Below are 18,670 nucleotides of genomic sequence, written 5' to 3' on the forward strand. Positions count from 1 at the left end.
AAAAAAAAAAAAAAAAAAAAAAAAAAAAAAGAAAAACACGCAGCAAACCGGCTGAGCTCGCTACTCCGGGTTAAGAAAGACAATCATTAAACCAAAAAAGAGACAAATCAGGAGTTCCCAGTCGACGCCGCCTGTATGATCAACAAGCTGGCGTTGGTGCCGCCCATGGCGAGCGCCTCGCCGACCACGCCCAGCGTCCTCCTCAGGTCGTAGGCGCTGCCGGCGCCCTCGCTTACAACATCTCCCAGCTTGGGGTGCCGCCTGCCGATGACGATCAAGTCGCCGGCGTTCTTGCGCGCTTTGAGCGCGACCGTCTTGGCCGCCAGCTCTTTCACCTCCTTGGTGATGACTGTATCGGATGAGCACATGATCTCCTGGAACTCGACACGTCCGGCAAGCTCCTCGGGCGGCGCCGTGCGCAGCTTCGACAGCACTACCATGTCTTCGGCGTCCACCTCGTCGAGGAAGCTGCTACCCTTGGGCGTCGCCGTCACAGTCACCGATTTTGTGTTGTTTTGCCCATCCGTCTCAGCAGTCGAGTTGCGGCCACCCTCGGTGGCGGTGCCGTCGTTTTCTTCACGTACAAAGTGCGCGATTGTGACGGTGAGGAGTGGGTTCTTGGCGAGCTGTAGCACAAAGCGCAGTGCCACGCGGTCATCCTCCCCACCAAAGAAGGGAAATAAGAGGTGATGAGTGCGATTGGCCAAGGGGAGGACGGAATCCTTGGCGCTACGCATGGATACGACACTCATGTTTCTGGTCAGGTAAGACGGGCGGTTCGGTTCGATGGTGGGCTTCTTGGACCCAAAACCATTGTCGATAAATACAGCCGTATTCTTCGTCGCCCTGAACAATGCACCATTCACAAAGTCCAAGTGGGCTTTGTCTGTAAATCGTTGCTGAGCCGTGACGGGATGCGTTGCGAACTGATCCTCTGTGAGGGATCCCGTGTTGCTCCATGGAATGAGCACCAGGTCGGAAGAAATGGTAGAGGCCTGGTCGGTAAGTGTTTCAGCATAAGAGTGTGTTGGAACTATGGCCACCCGTCCAGACACGGCCACACCGTTGAGCTGGGAGAATGTTCGGAAGGTGTTGACAATAGGATCGCTCTCGGAAAGATCGGCTCCCTCGGTGACCTGCATCACTGACGATGTACGGTCCGTGAGTTCCATAATACGCAAGCCATGAACCTCGAGATGCTTGCCGCCTGGCGTCGGCACGACAGGATCTTCACCTTCCGAGCCACCTTCGGTTATAGCTTTGTTTCCATGAGCATTCTTTTCCGTGGTTCCTCCCAAAAGTGCGGTGAAGGTGAAGAGGCCTGGCAGGCTGTCGAGGCGCAAGTACAGCATCACACGGCGGATATGAGTGGGGTTCAGGTTGTCTATCGGGACCGGACCACCGTCTGGAACCAACGGGGTTCCATCCATATCGATCTCGCCTCTCCTGTAGCGCAGCAGCTTCTGTTGGTACCAGTAAGGGTACAGCCACCTGGTGAGAGGTGTCGTGGTGACAGTGGTCACCAACGCCATAATGACGAACATGGTGAAAGTCCGCGGGGAGAGGATACCTGCTTGGAGACCAATGTTCTGATTGGTTTCCTAAAGTTAGCATTGGTTTTATAGTATGATCAAGCTAGAGCTATACCGCCCATGCTGTGTGCTGAGCTTTTACTTACCAAGACAATCAGCTCGACAAGACCCTTGCAACTCATCAGAACACCAATGGCAGCGCTTTCACGCCAAAACAGTCCACAACAACGGGCAGCCAACGTGCTGCCGATGATCTTGCCAGCAAAGGCGAGAAGAATAATGGCAATGACGTAAGACCAGACTTTACCGTCGTTCAGCAACCCAATATTTGTGTTCAGGCCGGAAAGAGCAAAGTAAAGGGGCAGGAAGAAGACGCCGACAAAGTCCTCGATCTTCTGCGTCAGCTTAATGGCAAAACCACCCTCATGAGGACAGATCAATCCAATGAGAAATGCACCGAAAATGGGATGGACGCCAATAATGGCTGAGTTTTAGAGATTCTATGTCAGCATGCACTCGATGGTCTCCTCCTGGGAGTCAGAAGACGAAACTTTCATCGCTTTTGGTCGTCTTACCTGTGAAAAACGAGGACGCCATAACGAGCAGAAGCGTTAGGGTGACCATGCCCGGGGACGGCCCATCCTGCAGGCTGCCATTGCGCCTGAGAATCCATACAAAGCCGGGTTTGACTGCATAAAACAAGAATAGGATCCAAGCAACACAGCAGAGCAAGGCGTACAAGGCAGAGAGGCCGCTAGCATTGTTGACGAGCGAGACGCAGAGGGCAAGAAGGATCCAGCCAACGACGTCATTTCCCACACCGGCGGCTAGTGTTGTCACGCCGACGGATGTATGGAGGAGCTTCAGCTCGGTAAGAATGCGGCAGAGGACGGGGAACGCGGTGATGGCGAGTGCGGTGCCCACAAAGAGCGCAAAGACGCCAAAGTTGATCTCTTTGACCATGTCACTGGCAAACTCGTGGTAGATACCCCATGCGATACCGCATCCCATGGCGAATGGTAAAATCAAGCCGGCGACACTGACGCTCAGCGCGATCTTCCAATTTTCAATGAATAGACGGAGATCTGATGGTTGGGGTCAGCAAAATTAAGAATTTTTGATCGGGCTCAAAATCAGAGGGTTTGGTCACTTACCAACTTCCAGCGCCGTGATGAACATGAAGAAGATCAAACCCAGGTTTGCGACGTTAGTCAGGTTTGGTATTGAAGCATCCGGAAAGATAGCCGCCTTAAACCCAGGAATTCGTGCCATCACCGAAGGCCCCAAGACAATGCCGCCTATGACCTCGGAGATGACACGAGGCTGGCCTAGATACCTCAGGGGGTAGTAGAGTAATCTGCAGAATATGATGATGATGGATGCCTATAGGTCATGGTCAGCCTAGAATTCACTGCCAACGTGCAGTCTTTTGGCCTCTCGGGCCAGTTTTCCCATATTTTGGGGTATGCAGTTTGTTCGCCATCAAGAGAACAGGCATGATTTAAATCTATGCAGCCCGTTTGATTGCATGTTGAACAATGGTTCAATGTCACTCCACGATCGAGCAGATATCAGATCTTTGCTGCACATCATCCAAACCAAGGGTAAATTGGAGAAGAGATGACATGGGAACGGGCCGAAACAAGCACTGTGCAAACCAGCATGCTAATACTGACGAAGAAAGAGAGAAGGAAAAAAAAAGTGAAGAAGGTAAAAGCAACATTAAGCGGCATCTTACCTGGATGATAAATGTGACGATTGGATCCTTTGGATTATAAACAGAAGGGTTTGCACCCTCGAGAACACCGGATTGGGGAGCCGCGGACGCCGCGGCCGACGTTGCGGAGGTCGAGGCCGCAGTGATGGTCGACAGGACCGTCTGTGTGACGGTGGCGGTCGCCATTGTGCTGGTTCAGTCGCCCAGGAGGCGCTGCCTAAAAGTCTAAGGGTTCAAAAGGAAAGAAAACAAAAAAAAAAAAAAATTAGAAAAACAAAGGGGAAGAATAAAGAAAAAGGAAACTAGTAGTCGAGACGAAAAGCTCAATCTGAGGACCAAAGATGACAGATGCAGTGGGTTCCAATATATAGAAACTCTGTAAGCAGGTTCAAAGTCGGACCCCGGCTGGTCTGCAAGTCTGAAAACGGCGTAGGTTATCAAAGTAACCCCCCAGGGAAAATAAGAAATCGGCCGGCCGTTTGCCAATCGGTTTGCGACCACCACTCCCGCCACTCTCAAGGGCAACCAACCAGTCCACCGGGTCTGTGCTTGCGCTTGGCGATCCTTTTGTCGTTTCTTCGCCTTGCCTGGAGGGTGTCACCTGTCACCCCGTAAGCTGATGACTACCGACAGTGGTGGTAACGAGTAAAGAAAGAGGAGAGGAAATAGAGACAGATTGTGGATGGATGAGGAATGAGGGGGAACAAATTTCGTTGCGGAGTGCAGAAGAAAAGTATAGAAGGTACTTGAGGTTAGATCCACGAACCACTAAAACTATGGAGTAGCTGTCGAAAGTATTGGAGTTTTCTATATTAACTTAAGCCAAATCTACCCGAGAACTTACCAAAGGTAGACCTTCAGGGGCTAAGTTCCACTCCCCATACCCCAGCTCAGCTTGCAAGCTTGGGTTGGGTCGTGATGTTGAGGGACGGGAGGGAGTGTGTGGAGCGCGGGGCGTGGAATGAGACCCTTGACAGTTGGTCACTCGTGCTGCGCAGCCCCCAAGTCATTCATTCCTCTACCGTAGAAAGCACCAGTATTTTGCTGCAGACCTTAACACTTGGCGAAAAGAGGTACAGCAACATCGCGTCCCATCCCGCACAAGCTTGCCCTTGGCTCCTGCCGCAAAAGTCTCAGGCTGTTCCTGCCCCACGAAAGCAATAATTCCAAACGGCGCGCGCCAAATTGGCGCCACTATAATAGCTCTCTTTTTTTTTAGAGCTCAGCTCCCACTCAACTGTTCGTTACCTTGGCTGTTGAGCACATTGTTTTGCTTGACCTTGCAGCTTACAGCAAGGGATTTTAAACATCACAGAGAGAGAGAGAAAAAAAATCTCCAACGGCGAATTATTTCAATGGCATCGCGTCAGCCGACGTAACAAAGACGTCTTCCTCGCAGTAGCGCACAACGTGATAACACACCAAGCCCCCAGTACGACCGGTTTGGCATGTGCTGAACTGCACACACTTTCTCCACGCCCCCATTTGATATAAGGTCTGGCCAGGGCTTTTATTTGTTTTACTCTGTCTAACGGGTACCACAAATTTGCCTCTTCCCCTGGTTGCCATTCCCCGCAGAACTGAGTTGGCCCTGTTTTTGTTTTTTGTTCCGTTGAGCAAGACAAAAGCAATAAAACTCTAAATTCACAAAACATAAAAGTACCAAACCAAACAACAGTTTGAGATATTATCTGGGCACTCCAAAAGGCCCAAGTGAACGGATATATATATCCCCCCTGGTATTACTCGGACACGTTAGAGTCCTTAGTAAAAAAAAAAAAAAAAAATCGTTTCACCTCATTAGAGATAATCATCAAGGGAACGCGAATGGCATGCAGATTAGGTAGATTATACTAGGGTAGCGATCTCCCGATGGAATCGACAAAACATGAAAGCAGGGCGAATACTAAATATTGCTAGTCCCACGAAGTAATTGCATGGCGAGTCGCGCCAACGGCCGAACCTTGTACATTTTCCAAATGAGCCTCCCTTCGTACGACTTTTACGTAGTAGCCTCCGATTGCCACCGTAAACCCAAGATGTAGCAGCGGAGGCGCCTAGAACAACGATGAGCGCGTCGCCAAGGCCCCCCATCACAGCTGCTGTCCCTCAGCACGCGGGCGGTGAAAGTTTGCTGCCAAGCAAGGCCTCGAGATAGAGAAAAGTGCCCCCCTTTTTGGAACAGGGACAAGGGGCCCATTTTCTCCTGCGGTTGGTGGAGGTCATTTGGACAATTTGATGAGCTCCAAGGCGCTGGGCACACATCATTTCCATCCTTGGGCAATCGCAGGTAGAGAGACATATCTTGGTGCAGATAAACCAAGAATATGTATGAAGACAAAAAGGAAACTCAACCAGAAAAAAAAGGAAAAAAAAAAAAAAAAAGAAAAAAACTAAAAAAGCAGGCAGTCGGTCCGCAACAAACTGGGGAGATACTGCATGAGCAGATCGTAGTACTTACTACATTGGCACGCACACGTGTCTGAGCAAAGAAAAAAATAGAGCACAATGACGTGCGAAAATATCTCGCATCAACCGAATGTTTACATGACAGAAAAAATCCACAAAACTGGCTCCGAGATACTACGGTAGTATTCCACAGTAGGAGTGAGTACATTAGCAGAGTCGTCGACGCATCCCGATACAACACCAAGCCCGACCCGATGACCAATATGATTAATTAGCTTATTTTATGTTACGCGTAACATCTCGATCTCCCACTTCCCAGGTCATATGCTTGCCCGTGTTTCTCTCCCCATGCCAAGCCGCTGGTGTGATGCAAGTCTACAGTAATCCATCGCCCTGCCTTGCTGTGATATACTACATGCTGCTAATCGTGCTAATTTTTTTTTAACCACCCTCGCTGGTGGATGCTCCAGGGTGGGTGGGATGAGGCGGAGTGCCCCAGATTCAGGTGCCGTTTCACTATTTTCGTCAAGCCTTGGTGCCCGCCCACGTGCATCCCACTTGCCGTCTACGTGATAGAACAGAAACGCGGTTCTGCGAGCCTCGCTCGACTTTGGGACATGGTTAGCTTCTGGATCTGTCCATCTGGTTGATGCCAAAAAATTTCTGTTTTAGTGACTGTATTTTATCCAAGCGTCTCCAATTGCTCCGACCCCCCTGCATAGGATATAGAATCGTCATGATTGATGTTACTATAGTTTAATTTATCTACAAGTCGAAGAAGCAAAGTTACACTTCGGGTTTTTTTGTTTGTTATACAGAAGTGCCAGAACAGAACTTTGGGACGGATAAGAACTAGTGATCCCTACCCCCAGTCGTCTTTCTGGCCGAGTGAGGAACATTCGCCACCCACCCACATAGCACAGCAGACATTAGTTTTCTTTTTTGCTCTTGTCCAACGCCGATGATAAAGTGAATGACAAAAAAAGCCACCGCAACCAAGGGTATAACCTCTAAACAACCTTTCCCCCCTCCTCAACTAGGGATATGCAGAGAATAGTGAAGGCAGTGCAATACAAGATAGACATGAAGAGACAGTGACAGAGCACCACAGAGCTTACCGCGTGGTCAGTCCCAGGATCACTTAACCCAAGGTCACAGCCACTTGCCCGTACACCACTCATAAACGTGAAGACCCAGTATAACCCGTGAAGACGTACAAGTAGTATAGATCTGTCAGATCCGAGTAGAGTAGAATAGCCGCGAAAAGCACAGCACATTACAAAATGTTTGAGCCTTGCAGGATACGTGAGTGATATAAAGCCACACAGAATAAAGCAACATGATATGAATAAAACAAGGCGCGTTCATCGTGTGTAGTCGTGCCTGTAATGAGGGTGGAAAATAAGTCATGCCAAGAGGGAAGGGTATGGGTAAAAGAAAAGCTCAATGCAACCCAGAAAAGAATGCTAGTACGCCTGGAACGTCCGAGTATGCTCTTTTTTTTTTCTTTCTCATAAGTTTGCTTATGTGCGTGGTGCCGTAGAGAGCACTGCATTGGCCGCCATGGATCTCGGTATCGGTTAAGTCGATATAGCCATTATTGCGGTATCGTGTTGTGAGGCGAAGCCTCGAAGAATGTGGATGGTTCCAGTTTTCATGTGCCGGATAATCAACGCCCGTGAGCTTATGATTTGACAATGAACGATTGCCATTATTGAGGGCTCGACGTTGATCAGTTTGCGTTTCTTCACAGACCGTGGTGTCCAGTTCCTGGCTCGCCCCCGTTGTCGGCAAGGTTGATCAGAAGCTGGGTGAGGCAGCGCTTCGTAGCGGCGTCATCGCGCAAAACCGACGAGAACGTAGCATCTCGGAGGGGGTCTGGAAGGCATTGTCGGAGGGCTTCGCGGGCTCTGGCGTTATCACTCAGTCTGTTGTTGCAAAATCCCGAGGGTTAGTCAAAAGCACGGATGGCCAAGCCAAATAACCACAAAATCGCCAAGAAAAACAACCAAGCTATTTCGCGAAGAAACTGACCTCAGGAAACACCTGACAACGTGCTTGAGTAGGCGCGCCGTTTGCTGCTCGACGAGCTGAGCCACCATGTTGCTTAGGACAGTGCCAACAGCGTAGAAGCGTTCGTAAGTCGCGCAGATGTAGTTGAGCCCATTGTCGTCCAGCAAGATCTTCTGGACGATAAAGATGGCTACGGTCTTGCTAAGCTCCGAGCCAGTCTCCATAATCCGCAGGCAGAGAGGGATAATCTCCGTTGTGAGAAGGAAGTTGATGACTTCAGAAGAGTCATTCTTCACGAGTGCTCCGATAACACCGAGTGAAGTAAGACGCAGGTACTCGAATGGTCTTGACTTTGACGTTGTGTTGAGGAACGGATATAGGTAAAGAGGAATGTGCGCTGTACCATACCCACGTTCACATTAGCCGCTTTGCTAAACAAGTACATATCCTACGAATCTTTCTTCTTCGAATTCATACCGTTCAGGAAGAGAGTCCTAGTCTCATTGTGGGATGCGACGCATTGCAACAAGGCCAGAGCATTGCAGACCCTGTTGGAAGCCGCCGCGGTAAGCTGGGATGGGTTAAGTAGCGTGTATACTGAGATGATCTCCTGCAACAGCGAAGTCATGACACCTATTTGACGCGGGTTAGCTCAACGTGCCACAGATCCGGCCATTCCACAACGTTGATTGTGGTGGATGCCCAATGCTGACGTGACGGGAAATATCGTACCAAACGAGTGCCACAGGATAAGCGCTAGCTCGGGAACCTGCTCGCGCTTCTTGCTGAGCTCGAGCAGCGCGGCCTCGCGGGTGTTTTCGTTTAGCAGGTCTGCGATGTAGGCCAGGGTCCTGCGATTATCCTCGGACACCCCAGCGTCCATGCCACCCTCTTGGCCGACAGCGTGAGCGGCCGAGACCAGACCGGCCGCATTTGCTGCCGAGTGTGCTGAGGCGATGCGGCTGTAATGATGCTGCTGGGCGACAGATGCGGCGGCAGCGGCGGCGGCTTGCTGGGCATGCTGGTGATGCGTTGTCTGCTGGTGCATCCACGCAGAGTCACCCTGCGGGGTGTGCTGCTGGTGGTGAGCATATAGATACGGGTTTTGCATCATTGTGAAGGGCGATGGTGAGAGAGAACGCCAGGCGCGGGGTGCGGTGCGGTGAGCGTGCAGCCGAGTCGATAACCAGTCAGTCTATGGGTACGGTAGGATTGTGAGTCGCTGGATTATGTCTAAGCAAGAAGCTCGCCGTCGCAGTATACTATCGTGCTTTCGTGTTCGCGTCGTGATGTTGGCGTCGTGATGGGTAAGATGATCGTGGGCCGACGGTGTTTTGAGCGCTGAGGCCGGATAGCTTGGAAACCCCCAACGGATTGTGCGAGGGCCAAGATTGCGTGGTCTGTGGTTTCGTCGATTCAAATGGTCTACAGAACGCTGTGGATGAATGAGCTAGGTATATTGGCTGGTTCCGGCTTGGAACAGCGAGGCCAGTGTTTGTATGGCAATGTTGAATCTGCTCAACCTGGCCTCGGACCGGACCCTGGCAGTGGTCAAATGTGCAAATCGACTTGGCGCCGTTAAAAGCGGTAGGAGACGGTGGACGCTTCGGCTAGGCTGTAATGATGAGATTGTCTTGACTGTTGAGCCGGATGTCAATCGCGGTTCGTCGGCGGGGAAGGGGAGGGAATAATGGTCGATGCCTAATTTGATCTGATGGTTCTCTGTCCAGGTAGGTTATTCGGTCGTTGTGCAGAGTTAGTTGATTTGGGTTCCTCGTAAGGCGGCGGCGCGCCCTCGGTTTTTTCCGAAGTTGATCCGGGTGGTTCTGGCCTCGAGTGCAAGCAGCGGAATCCACAATGCGGGGCGTCACTAGCCGCTCCCGACACAAGCCAGTATCTAGATCCGGACGCGCCACCCTGTCAATAAATTGCCTAGCATCCTTTGGTACAAATACCTGAGCCAACGTAGGTAGGTAGAGGAGGCATCTATGATCTAATCCATTCCCTATCATCGTTTCATTGCTACCGGGGCGTGACCGCGTTTCTGCTATGGCCACCGAGACACGGGCACCTGTAAGTTAGGTCAAGTCAACATTTCACTCTCGCCCTTTCCAGCAATCAACCTACGGGATATTACCTAAACCACGGTCAATGGGAGAAGAAAAATACTTGTGGAGCAATGGCATGTGTTCAAAATACGGTCAAGCACTGCGAGAATATGAAAGATGATTTCCCATCCAGTGATGAGCAAAAGCCTCCCGTCGTTAGATCTGGGTGGCTTGGAAATGGAAACAAATGTGAACCCCGGCATGCCATTTCTTCAACAGGAACAGGAACCACAGCTTGACTAAGACACAAATTTTTGCCCTTTGGAGTGGTGGCATTTCATTCGGCAACGAATTGTGGTCACTGCTTTTTGCTTCTGGTCCCTATTTTTGTCGACCATGGTCGATGAAAACTCAAGAACCTTGTTGTCAGTTCACTGGACGACAGCAGTCCGCCTTGAGTACCTCTGATATTATCTGTGGATGGTAGTATCGTCTTTGGTTTGTTGGTGAGCCTTTTGCAATAATTCTTTTGTAGCACTAGAATCTTTGATTACGGTGGCGTATAGTGAAACATTTGATCAAGAAGTACTGAACACTGTCAGTAATGTCAATCATGTAAAGACGACATACTTTGTATCAGACAAAAATCCCCAGTCTGACATCCAGTGCCTGGTTTGTTTGTTAAAAACAGCACAGTCGATAACGACTCGACTATCAGTCCAAGAGGCACACACTCCTGCAAGCAGACTGATGCATAGGTAGGTAAGTTCCATTTCTACCTGCATCCAATCTCGTGAGCTATGGTAGTCATACATAGGTGCCCTCGCCCCTTCCCACCATGACCTCCCGTCGTTGGTATGATTTATGCCCGGTTCATTGCCAGTAGCTCGATCGGAGCGTACACGACATCTGATGCCCCCGACGACAAAAGAAGTAAAAGAAGACAGCCGACAACAGCTTGACGGCTGGGTTAGAGAAATAACCTTACATGCCATAATACTACAGGTTCATGCCAGATGAACATGGAAAGCACCCTTCCCATGCTGCGAAAAAAATCCGTGCACTTCATTTGACAGAAAGCCTCCGTTCAGGCAAGAGACACTTGCTTCTCGGTCTCATCTCGAGCTAATCGTCACTGCAAGAGGGCTGCCCCTCCACAGTCGCTTCGGTGGCTCGCTTTCATCTTTGACCCAAACCCCTCCTGTCGTCTCCATTGCTGTGTGTAGCCCTCTTATCAGACAGAGGTCCGGGACACCGGGGAAACACCTGTCTTGGTGGATGCGAGTCGGTTTCTGGTGGGAAATACTAGGGAGTCGCGGATTATCTGCGGGAGGCATAACATCAATCGTTGACTTCAGCTTCAAGGCTGAGGAGTTTGGATGCCAGTTTGGAGTTCATCGTCCGCCGCTCACAAACCCAGCCCTTTTTCCTCGACCATTTCTATCAACCGCTCCTCGTTATCGACAAATTCCTTATTATCAAACTGTTCGTTAGTGAGGAGAGGGTGCCTGAAGAGCCTCAGGCGCTCCATGACGGCGCGGAGGGAGCGCGAACCGCCAGCTTTGTGGACGGCCCCTAGGATGACTCCAGCTGTCGTAGCCAAAATATCTCTCCTGAGCTTACCGGGCAGGACCTTGTCGCCGTCGATTGGGTGTTCAATCATGCAAGCATCAAGCCCTGACTTTGTACAGATGTGTGCCAAGTATAGGTTGCTGAGCAGAGAGCTGCGCACAATCTACCAAGTTTTTTGGGTCCAGTCCTGATGATTTTGTTCGGTTAGCTTCTGGCGCATAGCTTTTGTGGTTTAGAAATGTTGTTCGCTGCCTACCATTTGCCGGTCTATCCTCCATCCTCGCAAAGCTGGGTGGCAGAAACAGGGTCGCCGTAGATGGCTAGCAACTGCGTGTGTGCCTCACTGAAGTGGTAATCGATGGTTTTCTCAAAAAGGGCAATTTTCCCCGGCACATCGACAGGACTGTCGATTTGATGCGTTGAATCGTAAGGTGGTAATCTGGTGGACTCTAGAAAGTGCAACTTCTGGCAGAAACAAACGACGAGCGGCTGTGACGCCAGCTGATGACCTGAGGAGTGGATACTAAAGGGTGAAGGAATAGATTGAATATCCTTAGGAAGCCTGGAGGACGAAGGAGGAGCGAATTTATCACCAGTAGGTACGCTATAAACGAAGATTTCTCCCGCCCATCTCTGCGTTTGCCTTATGTAGTGCAAACAAGTCTTTCATTGCTGCTGAAGCCTTAGTGGTTGACGCCCAGTACTAGGACGGATAAGAACATATGCTAAGAGATGTCACATTTTGGGTCAGACTTTACTGGTGTCCAGATGTCAATTGAAGATGTATCAATCAGGGCCACCCTAAGTAGCCTTACATCATTTCTGTGACCGGGCCAGTAGTTCCAAGATAGACACAGAGTATTCTTACATAGAGAATACGTCCCAAAACCTGGGTATGTAGGGAGGCGCCATGACACTTAGGTAGGTGTATACTACTGGCTGGCACCAACATTTACACCATAACTTAAGCTTACTGAGCAAGCTGCCATATAAGTACTACATAGCATAACCATATCTCCAGCCTCCTAGCCGAGTCATACTGTGGATAGTGTGGTACAGAAAAAATAATGATATAAATTGCAGTGTCGACAGCATGGGTTTCCTAAAGTTGGACCTTTCGAGGCCTGCCAATGAATCTCCGAAGATAGGCTATTCAACGTGGCCCAACAATTAAGCTATCCTTGCTTCCAATAACCATGGCACCGCATCCTCCCTTGCCTCCATATCATCGGTTAAGTAACCAAGGTAGGTAAGCAATTATAGGTAGGTCAGTAGGTAAGTACCTAGCTGTAGATACCACTGTGAACTGACCATTCACACGCCTGGATCTATCATCTCCGAAGATCAGCTTTAGTTTACAAAGCGTAGGGTCAAGGAAGCTTGGCTGACTTGCAAGATGCTGCTCGCCACATGGAGATAAATACTAGATAGGTTAGCAGAGTAGCAGTGCTCATGTCACCCCATAAAACAAAATTATTCTATGTTTTTATTCCGCTACTTTTTTTTCTGCTAGTGAACAACCCGTGGTAGTGATAATCCAGCCAATTAACCTTGAACGCCGTCCCATAAAAACAAAAAAGATAACACAAACTCGGGTATAGCAGTACTAAGCAATACCGGCACAACCGACAATCAATATCAAAATAGTCAAAAAGAAAACCCGTAATGCATCAAAAGAAGTATTGTTGACAAACTTTAGTCATCGCTGACAAATTGTAAGTTAAACAAGGGGTATATTTCAAGGGGACATTAGAAGGATATCGGAAAACAGTAGTGTCTGCCTGGCTTTTAGTCAGTCGTCTTGTCAGGAAGATTCTTCCGAGGATGAGAAGCAGGAAGACTCTTCATCTTCATCGTCCGGCTTGATTGAACTTGCGTCTGAAATTCTCCTGGCTTCCTGCTGCTCCTCTTCGCTCATGCTCCCATAGCCGGGGTCAGTTTCCATTCCCACTGCGGCTCTTGTGATTGCGAGGCATCGTTGAACGACATCGTGCCTGATCTCTTGACCCAGCGCACATCTGTCGCTGCTTGGTCCGCCGATCCATATCCTCAGAGCGCCAGACATCCGCTCAATCGATGCGGAACAAGACTCTGAAGCGATGGGATGCTGGTGCAGGCGGACGATGAGACCAAAAGCGGCCGCAAATCCCAAGAGGGTGAGGCCATCTGTGGGACCCCTCAGTATCTTGCTAACAAGATCCAAAGCCAACGGCTTAGGGTTTGCCGAGGTGAGATGTGCCGCTACCATTGCGCAGTGGAGAGCCATCCTCGCGTCAGGATCAACGTCAATAGGTCTGCTATTATCCGGCTGGTGAAGACGGCTGTCGGCGATAAACTTGTTCGGGGCATTTGAAGGGGTGATAGCCTCCAAAGCGGCGGCAATGTTGGCGCCACGGTTCTTAGTGCATAGGAATGAACGAGCAACGATAGCCCTAACCTGTGCGTTGGATCCAATCGGGGCAACCTTGGCCGCCAGAATAATATCGTCATCATTGGGTGCACTGCTAGCCGATCCTTTGTCCTCATCGTTATCCGCTTCGACGCCTTCAGTGAGGCTCGTAATAAGGACCTGATGAAGGATAAGACTCGACCACCATGCCGCCACGGCATCCAAAGGCGATTTGATCGCTGGATCCTCCACAACTGCATTCATCCCATCCACATCCGCAACGACATTGTGAGTCGTGGGGCGATTCCAAGCCAAGTTGTGTGCACGTTGGACGACATCGTCGTTCAAAACATCATCGCAATCTTGATCAAGGAGGACAGCGAGATGGTCTGGAAGTGCGTCGTCAATAGACTGGCTTGTGCCAGCTGCATTACTCAGGCGGAACAGTTGCTTGGCCTTATTCCACTGTGACCTGGCAAGCTTGGCGGCAACAAGGTTCAAGAGCCCATTCTTGCTGAATTGCCAAAGGAGCACACGAATGTGTAGCGCCTTAAGCATAAGTCGCAGTGGCGTGTCAGGCAGAGTTCCTGAAGCCAAGAGAGTGAGTGTAAGTCTGCTCTTGTTGATCTCAACATCTCCTCCGGCAAGCTGAGCATCGAGGGCAATAGCCCATGCCTTGACCCGAGCAGTCTCCTGCTCCTCAGTCAGGCCAGTCAATACCTGATATCCGTGAATGCCAATAGCGTTGCGCAGGCTGAGCTTCATGGTCTTGATAACAAGGGCAGCAGCTTCGAGGATAAAATTGTGACGAGGGACCCAGACAGTTTGTATAGCAGTGAGCCAGGCATCACGTCTGACATGAATAGGAGAAGCGAGAGAAGGTACAGCGGCCAGTGATGCCCTGACCTGCTGCTTCGCCTTGTGTGGCTTTGATGACACGGCCGAGAACATTGCTGGGACGAAGGAGTAAAGTATAGCAGCAAAGAGCAGCATAAACTTGAGCGACGAGATGATCTGGCCGGCCGACACATAATGGCCTGCGATGCTCACATGAGATTGAGAGACGAACGAGCCGAGGACGTTGAGTGGAATGGCAAAAAGTCCACGGCCCTCTGGTGACTCGGTGCTCTGCTCGTTTTCTCGAACAGCCTCGAGAATCATGAGACCGGCCAAGGAACCGACCATCATCTTGCCAAAGTACGGCGCCGTCTGACCCCATCTGTTCTGCTGAATCTGTTGCTGCTGCTGCTGCTGTATCTGCTGCTGACGCAAGATGGCCGCATTCTGTTGGAAGTTGCCTTGATTGTTGCCGATCGGATAGGGGCGGCCGGCGGCTGCTTGAGCTTGAATGATGCGCTTCATGTCTTCAGGTACCTGAATCATACCCTGAGGGTCGGGACCTGGGGTCATTGGCGCACCCATGAATACCTGGGCATCCGTGGGAAATTGGATCGGAGTAGGAGGTTGCTGGATCGGGCTCATGCCGCCATTCATGGCACCTGCCATGAACAATTTCTCGAATGCGCTGATGCGTTGCTGCATCGACTCATTTTCACTCATGAGGCGATTATTCCGCTTCTCAAGGTGACGAATATATTCGGTTGCCTTGCTGAGAACCTAGATTTTGTCGAGACTAGTTAGCTGCAGCCCTAGAAGACTAACTTGCCATAACTGTCCTTCCAACAAAACGTACAGTCGCCTTGTTCAATTTGTGTGCTGGTGTCAGGCCGTGCAACTCTTCCCGGTCTTCAGTCGTATCCTCGCCTCGTGCACTTTTCGACATGATTCGCAGACTAGGTACGCTGTCTCTCAATGCAGCGATTTTGTCGTTGAGGTTTGTCCTATACCTCTTTTCAATCATGTTGTGCGCTGTCTTCTTGACAGGTTGGCTTCCGTCGCCATCGTCATCGTCGTCTTCTTCGTCATCGGCCGATGATTTGCGCTTTCTGCTGCTGGTCTTGGATACTCCGGTCGCCTCGGGAGAAGAGGCGGTATCACCATGTTCTTTGTCGCTCGGGCTAGAATTCGGGCTCGGCTCGCTCTTGGGCGAGTGATACTGTAGGTGAGCAGGCATCGCAATGTTCTTCAGCCGTTCCTGCTGTGCCAGGGTAAGAGGTTGGACTGCCGGGTTCGGCTGGAAGCGGGCGCTCGGCACGAGGTTGACGGATTCAGCTTGGAGGGCGACGGGACTAAGATCCGAAGGCGAAAGAGTCGCAACACTAGGGCCACCCGAGGGCTGTTGCTGAGCCAGTGTCCTCTGCGGGAGTGGTTGGCCGTGGAACTGAGCGCCTTGAGGCGGCTGCCACTGCTGCTGGGCGAACTGGGGGGCCGGATAGAGAGTGTCGAAAGGATTCGTACTTTCGTAAGCGTCGTAAGGCGGGGTCTCTTCGAAGGTCGGCCAATTGGATTCTGCAGTGAATACGGAATTTGGGCCGGCAGGGCTGTTGTGAGTACTGTTCGGATTGGTGTTGTTGTTGGTGTTGTCGGTAGGATCATCGGCACCGAAGAAGTTGGACAGTGACGGGTCCTCGAGACCGCCAAAGATGACGGCCGAAGCCGAGTCTTCGTGACCGGCCATGGCAACTAGGCTAGGAAGTGGACGGTAGGGAGGCACGGGGACCTGCAGGCGTGGTTCGATATCACCACCACATCCAGTTCGGGTGCCCGGGAGTGGTGGACTCTATGGCGGAGAGGGGGGAGTCAGGCAAGCAAAGCGAACCAGCCGCGTAACGGCTATCGGTGCCGTGTGTTGTTGAATACCAAAATTGGTAAATCGACCAGGAATGGAGGGCAAGGCAAAATGCAAATGTTGCAATACGCAAATAAGAATCGTACGGTATCGTCAGAGAGCCATCCAGAATATCGAGTGTTGACCCTGTCTTGTTTGGTTGTAGTATTAAGGAGGAAAGAAGCGAATGCACAAACTCTGGCCCTCAATCAGCCCATTTTCCAAGCGATCAGACCATCCGTCTCAGCTCCCCTTCGCCTGATTCCGAGACCCCACGTGAAAGCCGAGCAGGCTAATCCCTTGGCATAAAAGTTGGAAGCCACGACCCGCTTATAGTCTCGCACAGACCAGCCAGCGTCTGGAGGAGCAGACAACAGTAATAGGAACAAAAAACAGAGAGTAAAAAGAAATTTTTCCCACCTCCAGGATTATGGGGGTATTTGCGGAGAGAAATGCCCGGGCGATACTTTTCTTCACGCAGGCTGCCTATAACTCCTCATTATATAGGTGCCTCTCTTGCGCACTTCCACATCACGACGCATTCAACATTCAACACGAAATTCAATCATCGGCTGAAGACGGTCCTCCCCAGAGGCCAAAGGGTGCCTTACGTGTACCTAGCTGGCTTGCTCGATAAGTTGCAAAGTAATGGAATTGCCTACTACTTAGTACTAAGTAAGTACATACATTTCTGCCGGTGTGGGGTCATTTTTGGACCATCTTCACCATCCTCACGGCCGCGTTTCTGTGCACGGGAGTTTGTCACAAAGCCGAGACACCTTGACCTTTTTTCCAGGGACTTGTTCTTTTCTTCTTTTCTTCTTTTTTTCTTCTTTTTGAATGCTTGGGGCTGGCACTTCAAAGATACAGAACGAAGCAAATCGATACAGCCCCATTCATCCATCCCACGCATCCACAATAAGTGACACACTTGGACTATTGAAGAAGAAAAAAAAAAGTTCGGCCAGTGGCTTGCTACACCTAGGTAAATGAAATGAAAAAGTTCCCATTCCATTTATTAGCTCAACGTCGTGCTCGTAGTTGCGCGAATCGATGCTATGGGTGCGTGTCAAAACGGCTGGCCTTCGTGTTTGATTACTCGCCACGCTGAAGACTTTAAGGTTTCAGTGTGCTCCACCCCCCTGGGGCTAGGCTACATTTTGTTTGGCGCGGCAACCTGGAGAAAGCATTTGGGACATCCTTCGCATGAGAGCACGTAGTTCACCATTGATGCGAACTAGCCAACTAGCCAATCTAGACCAACCCAACTCCAAAACTAGAAAAGACCCGGAGTCATACCCGGTGGCAATCCCCGTCTGAATGCGATCAGGTGAGGACAGGTGAGGGAAGCGCTTATTTTTCGACACCAAGTACATACCTTACATACCTAGCCACTGTATTCTACTACTGTATTGGAGTAAGGTCCAGGGAAGAAACGGACGAAACCTCAGCAAAGAATAAGAGAAAAAGAAAAACAAAAACCAAAACGGCCGTAAGGTTAAATACCAAAGCATCTACAAAAAGATCTATACTGTGCGCTCGATGCACGGGCAGAACTATCGAGGGACTCATCGACGCCATCGCTCCCACTCGTCATCGGCCAAAATTACCTACCTACCTACCTTATCTCACCACTTAATCATGAAAATCGCTTACGTGCCTTGCGTGCAACAATACCAAACAGCTGCTATGTGGCTTGACTTGGCTTTTCAGCCGCTCTGTTTAGTGTGTGCAGTTGGGCCACCAAATGGAATGTGATACCAAGGATGTCAAGAGGCTTTTTGATGAATGCCAATTTTATCACTTCTCTCAAAAAAGCTGTCATCACCAACTACCTCGAGTAAATTGCAGGCGAGAGACCTTTTTTTATCTTCCTTGTTTGTTTCTTTCTTTCTTTGCACCTAGGAACCGCGGTTCGTCAAGAGGAGCCTGCACTCAACCTGTGTCATGCAACCGCGGGGAGATACGGGATGATTGAGTTTACGTTCTGTGGCTGGGACCCCCTTTGCATACTTTTGCGCACAGGAAACCGTCGGTGGTGCCATCCATCCCGGCGTGTGTATTTTTGTCCTTATGCAACCCAACCTTCGTCCTCTGTAGGAATACAAAGCCTTGATGTGTGCCTGGCATGAACAGCTGCAGCATGACCCGAGAAAAATCCAGAGACTATGTGCACGGCAACCTTCTTTTTTTTATGACTTCGATTTGGAGTTTTCTTTTTATCTTAATTTTTTTTTTTTTTCCTTCACTGTCTGCGGATTG

General features: G+C 50.2%; 4 protein-coding genes across 4 annotated transcripts; all 4 read right to left on the reverse strand.

Moving 5' to 3' along the window:
* Nucleotides 1-3,545, reverse strand: PgNI_08685 (uncharacterized protein). Its single transcript, XM_031128680.1, has 5 exons — nt 3,271-3,545; nt 2,687-2,915; nt 2,108-2,617; nt 1,679-2,016; nt 1-1,589 (listed from the first exon to the last, which is right to left on the reverse strand). The coding sequence occupies exons 1-5, from the start codon at nt 3,433-3,435 to the stop codon at nt 108-110; spliced, it is 2,724 nt and encodes a 907-aa protein (XP_030978626.1). The 5' UTR covers nt 3,436-3,545; the 3' UTR covers nt 1-107.
* Nucleotides 3,546-6,371: 2,826 nt separating this feature from the next.
* Nucleotides 6,372-9,402, reverse strand: PgNI_08686 (uncharacterized protein). The gene is made up of 4 exons (XM_031128681.1): nt 8,404-9,402; nt 8,149-8,304; nt 7,693-8,068; nt 6,372-7,586 (listed from the first exon to the last, which is right to left on the reverse strand). Exons 1-4 carry the CDS (start codon nt 8,783-8,785, stop codon nt 7,406-7,408), a joined length of 1,095 nt encoding a protein of 364 aa, XP_030978629.1. The 5' UTR covers nt 8,786-9,402; the 3' UTR covers nt 6,372-7,405.
* Nucleotides 9,403-11,127: 1,725 nt separating this feature from the next.
* Nucleotides 11,128-11,382, reverse strand: PgNI_08687 (uncharacterized protein; the record flags this gene model as incomplete). The annotated part of the gene is made up of 1 exon (XM_031128682.1): nt 11,128-11,382. The coding sequence occupies one exon, from the start codon at nt 11,380-11,382 to the stop codon at nt 11,128-11,130; it is 255 nt and encodes an 84-aa protein (XP_030978628.1).
* A 1,382-nt stretch (nt 11,383-12,764) lies between these two features.
* On the reverse strand, nt 12,765-16,571 carry PgNI_08688 (uncharacterized protein). The gene is made up of 2 exons (XM_031128683.1): nt 15,374-16,571; nt 12,765-15,297 (listed from the first exon to the last, which is right to left on the reverse strand). The coding sequence occupies exons 1-2, from the start codon at nt 16,256-16,258 to the stop codon at nt 13,096-13,098; spliced, it is 3,087 nt and encodes a 1,028-aa protein (XP_030978621.1). The 5' UTR covers nt 16,259-16,571; the 3' UTR covers nt 12,765-13,095.
* Between the last annotated feature and the right edge of the window lie 2,099 nt (nt 16,572-18,670).

The sequence above is a fragment of the Pyricularia grisea genome (assembly GCF_004355905.1).
Source record: "Pyricularia grisea strain NI907 chromosome V map unlocalized Pyricularia_grisea_NI907_Scaffold_6, whole genome shotgun sequence".
NCBI classification, from domain to species: Eukaryota; Fungi; Ascomycota; class Sordariomycetes; order Magnaporthales; family Pyriculariaceae; genus Pyricularia; species Pyricularia grisea.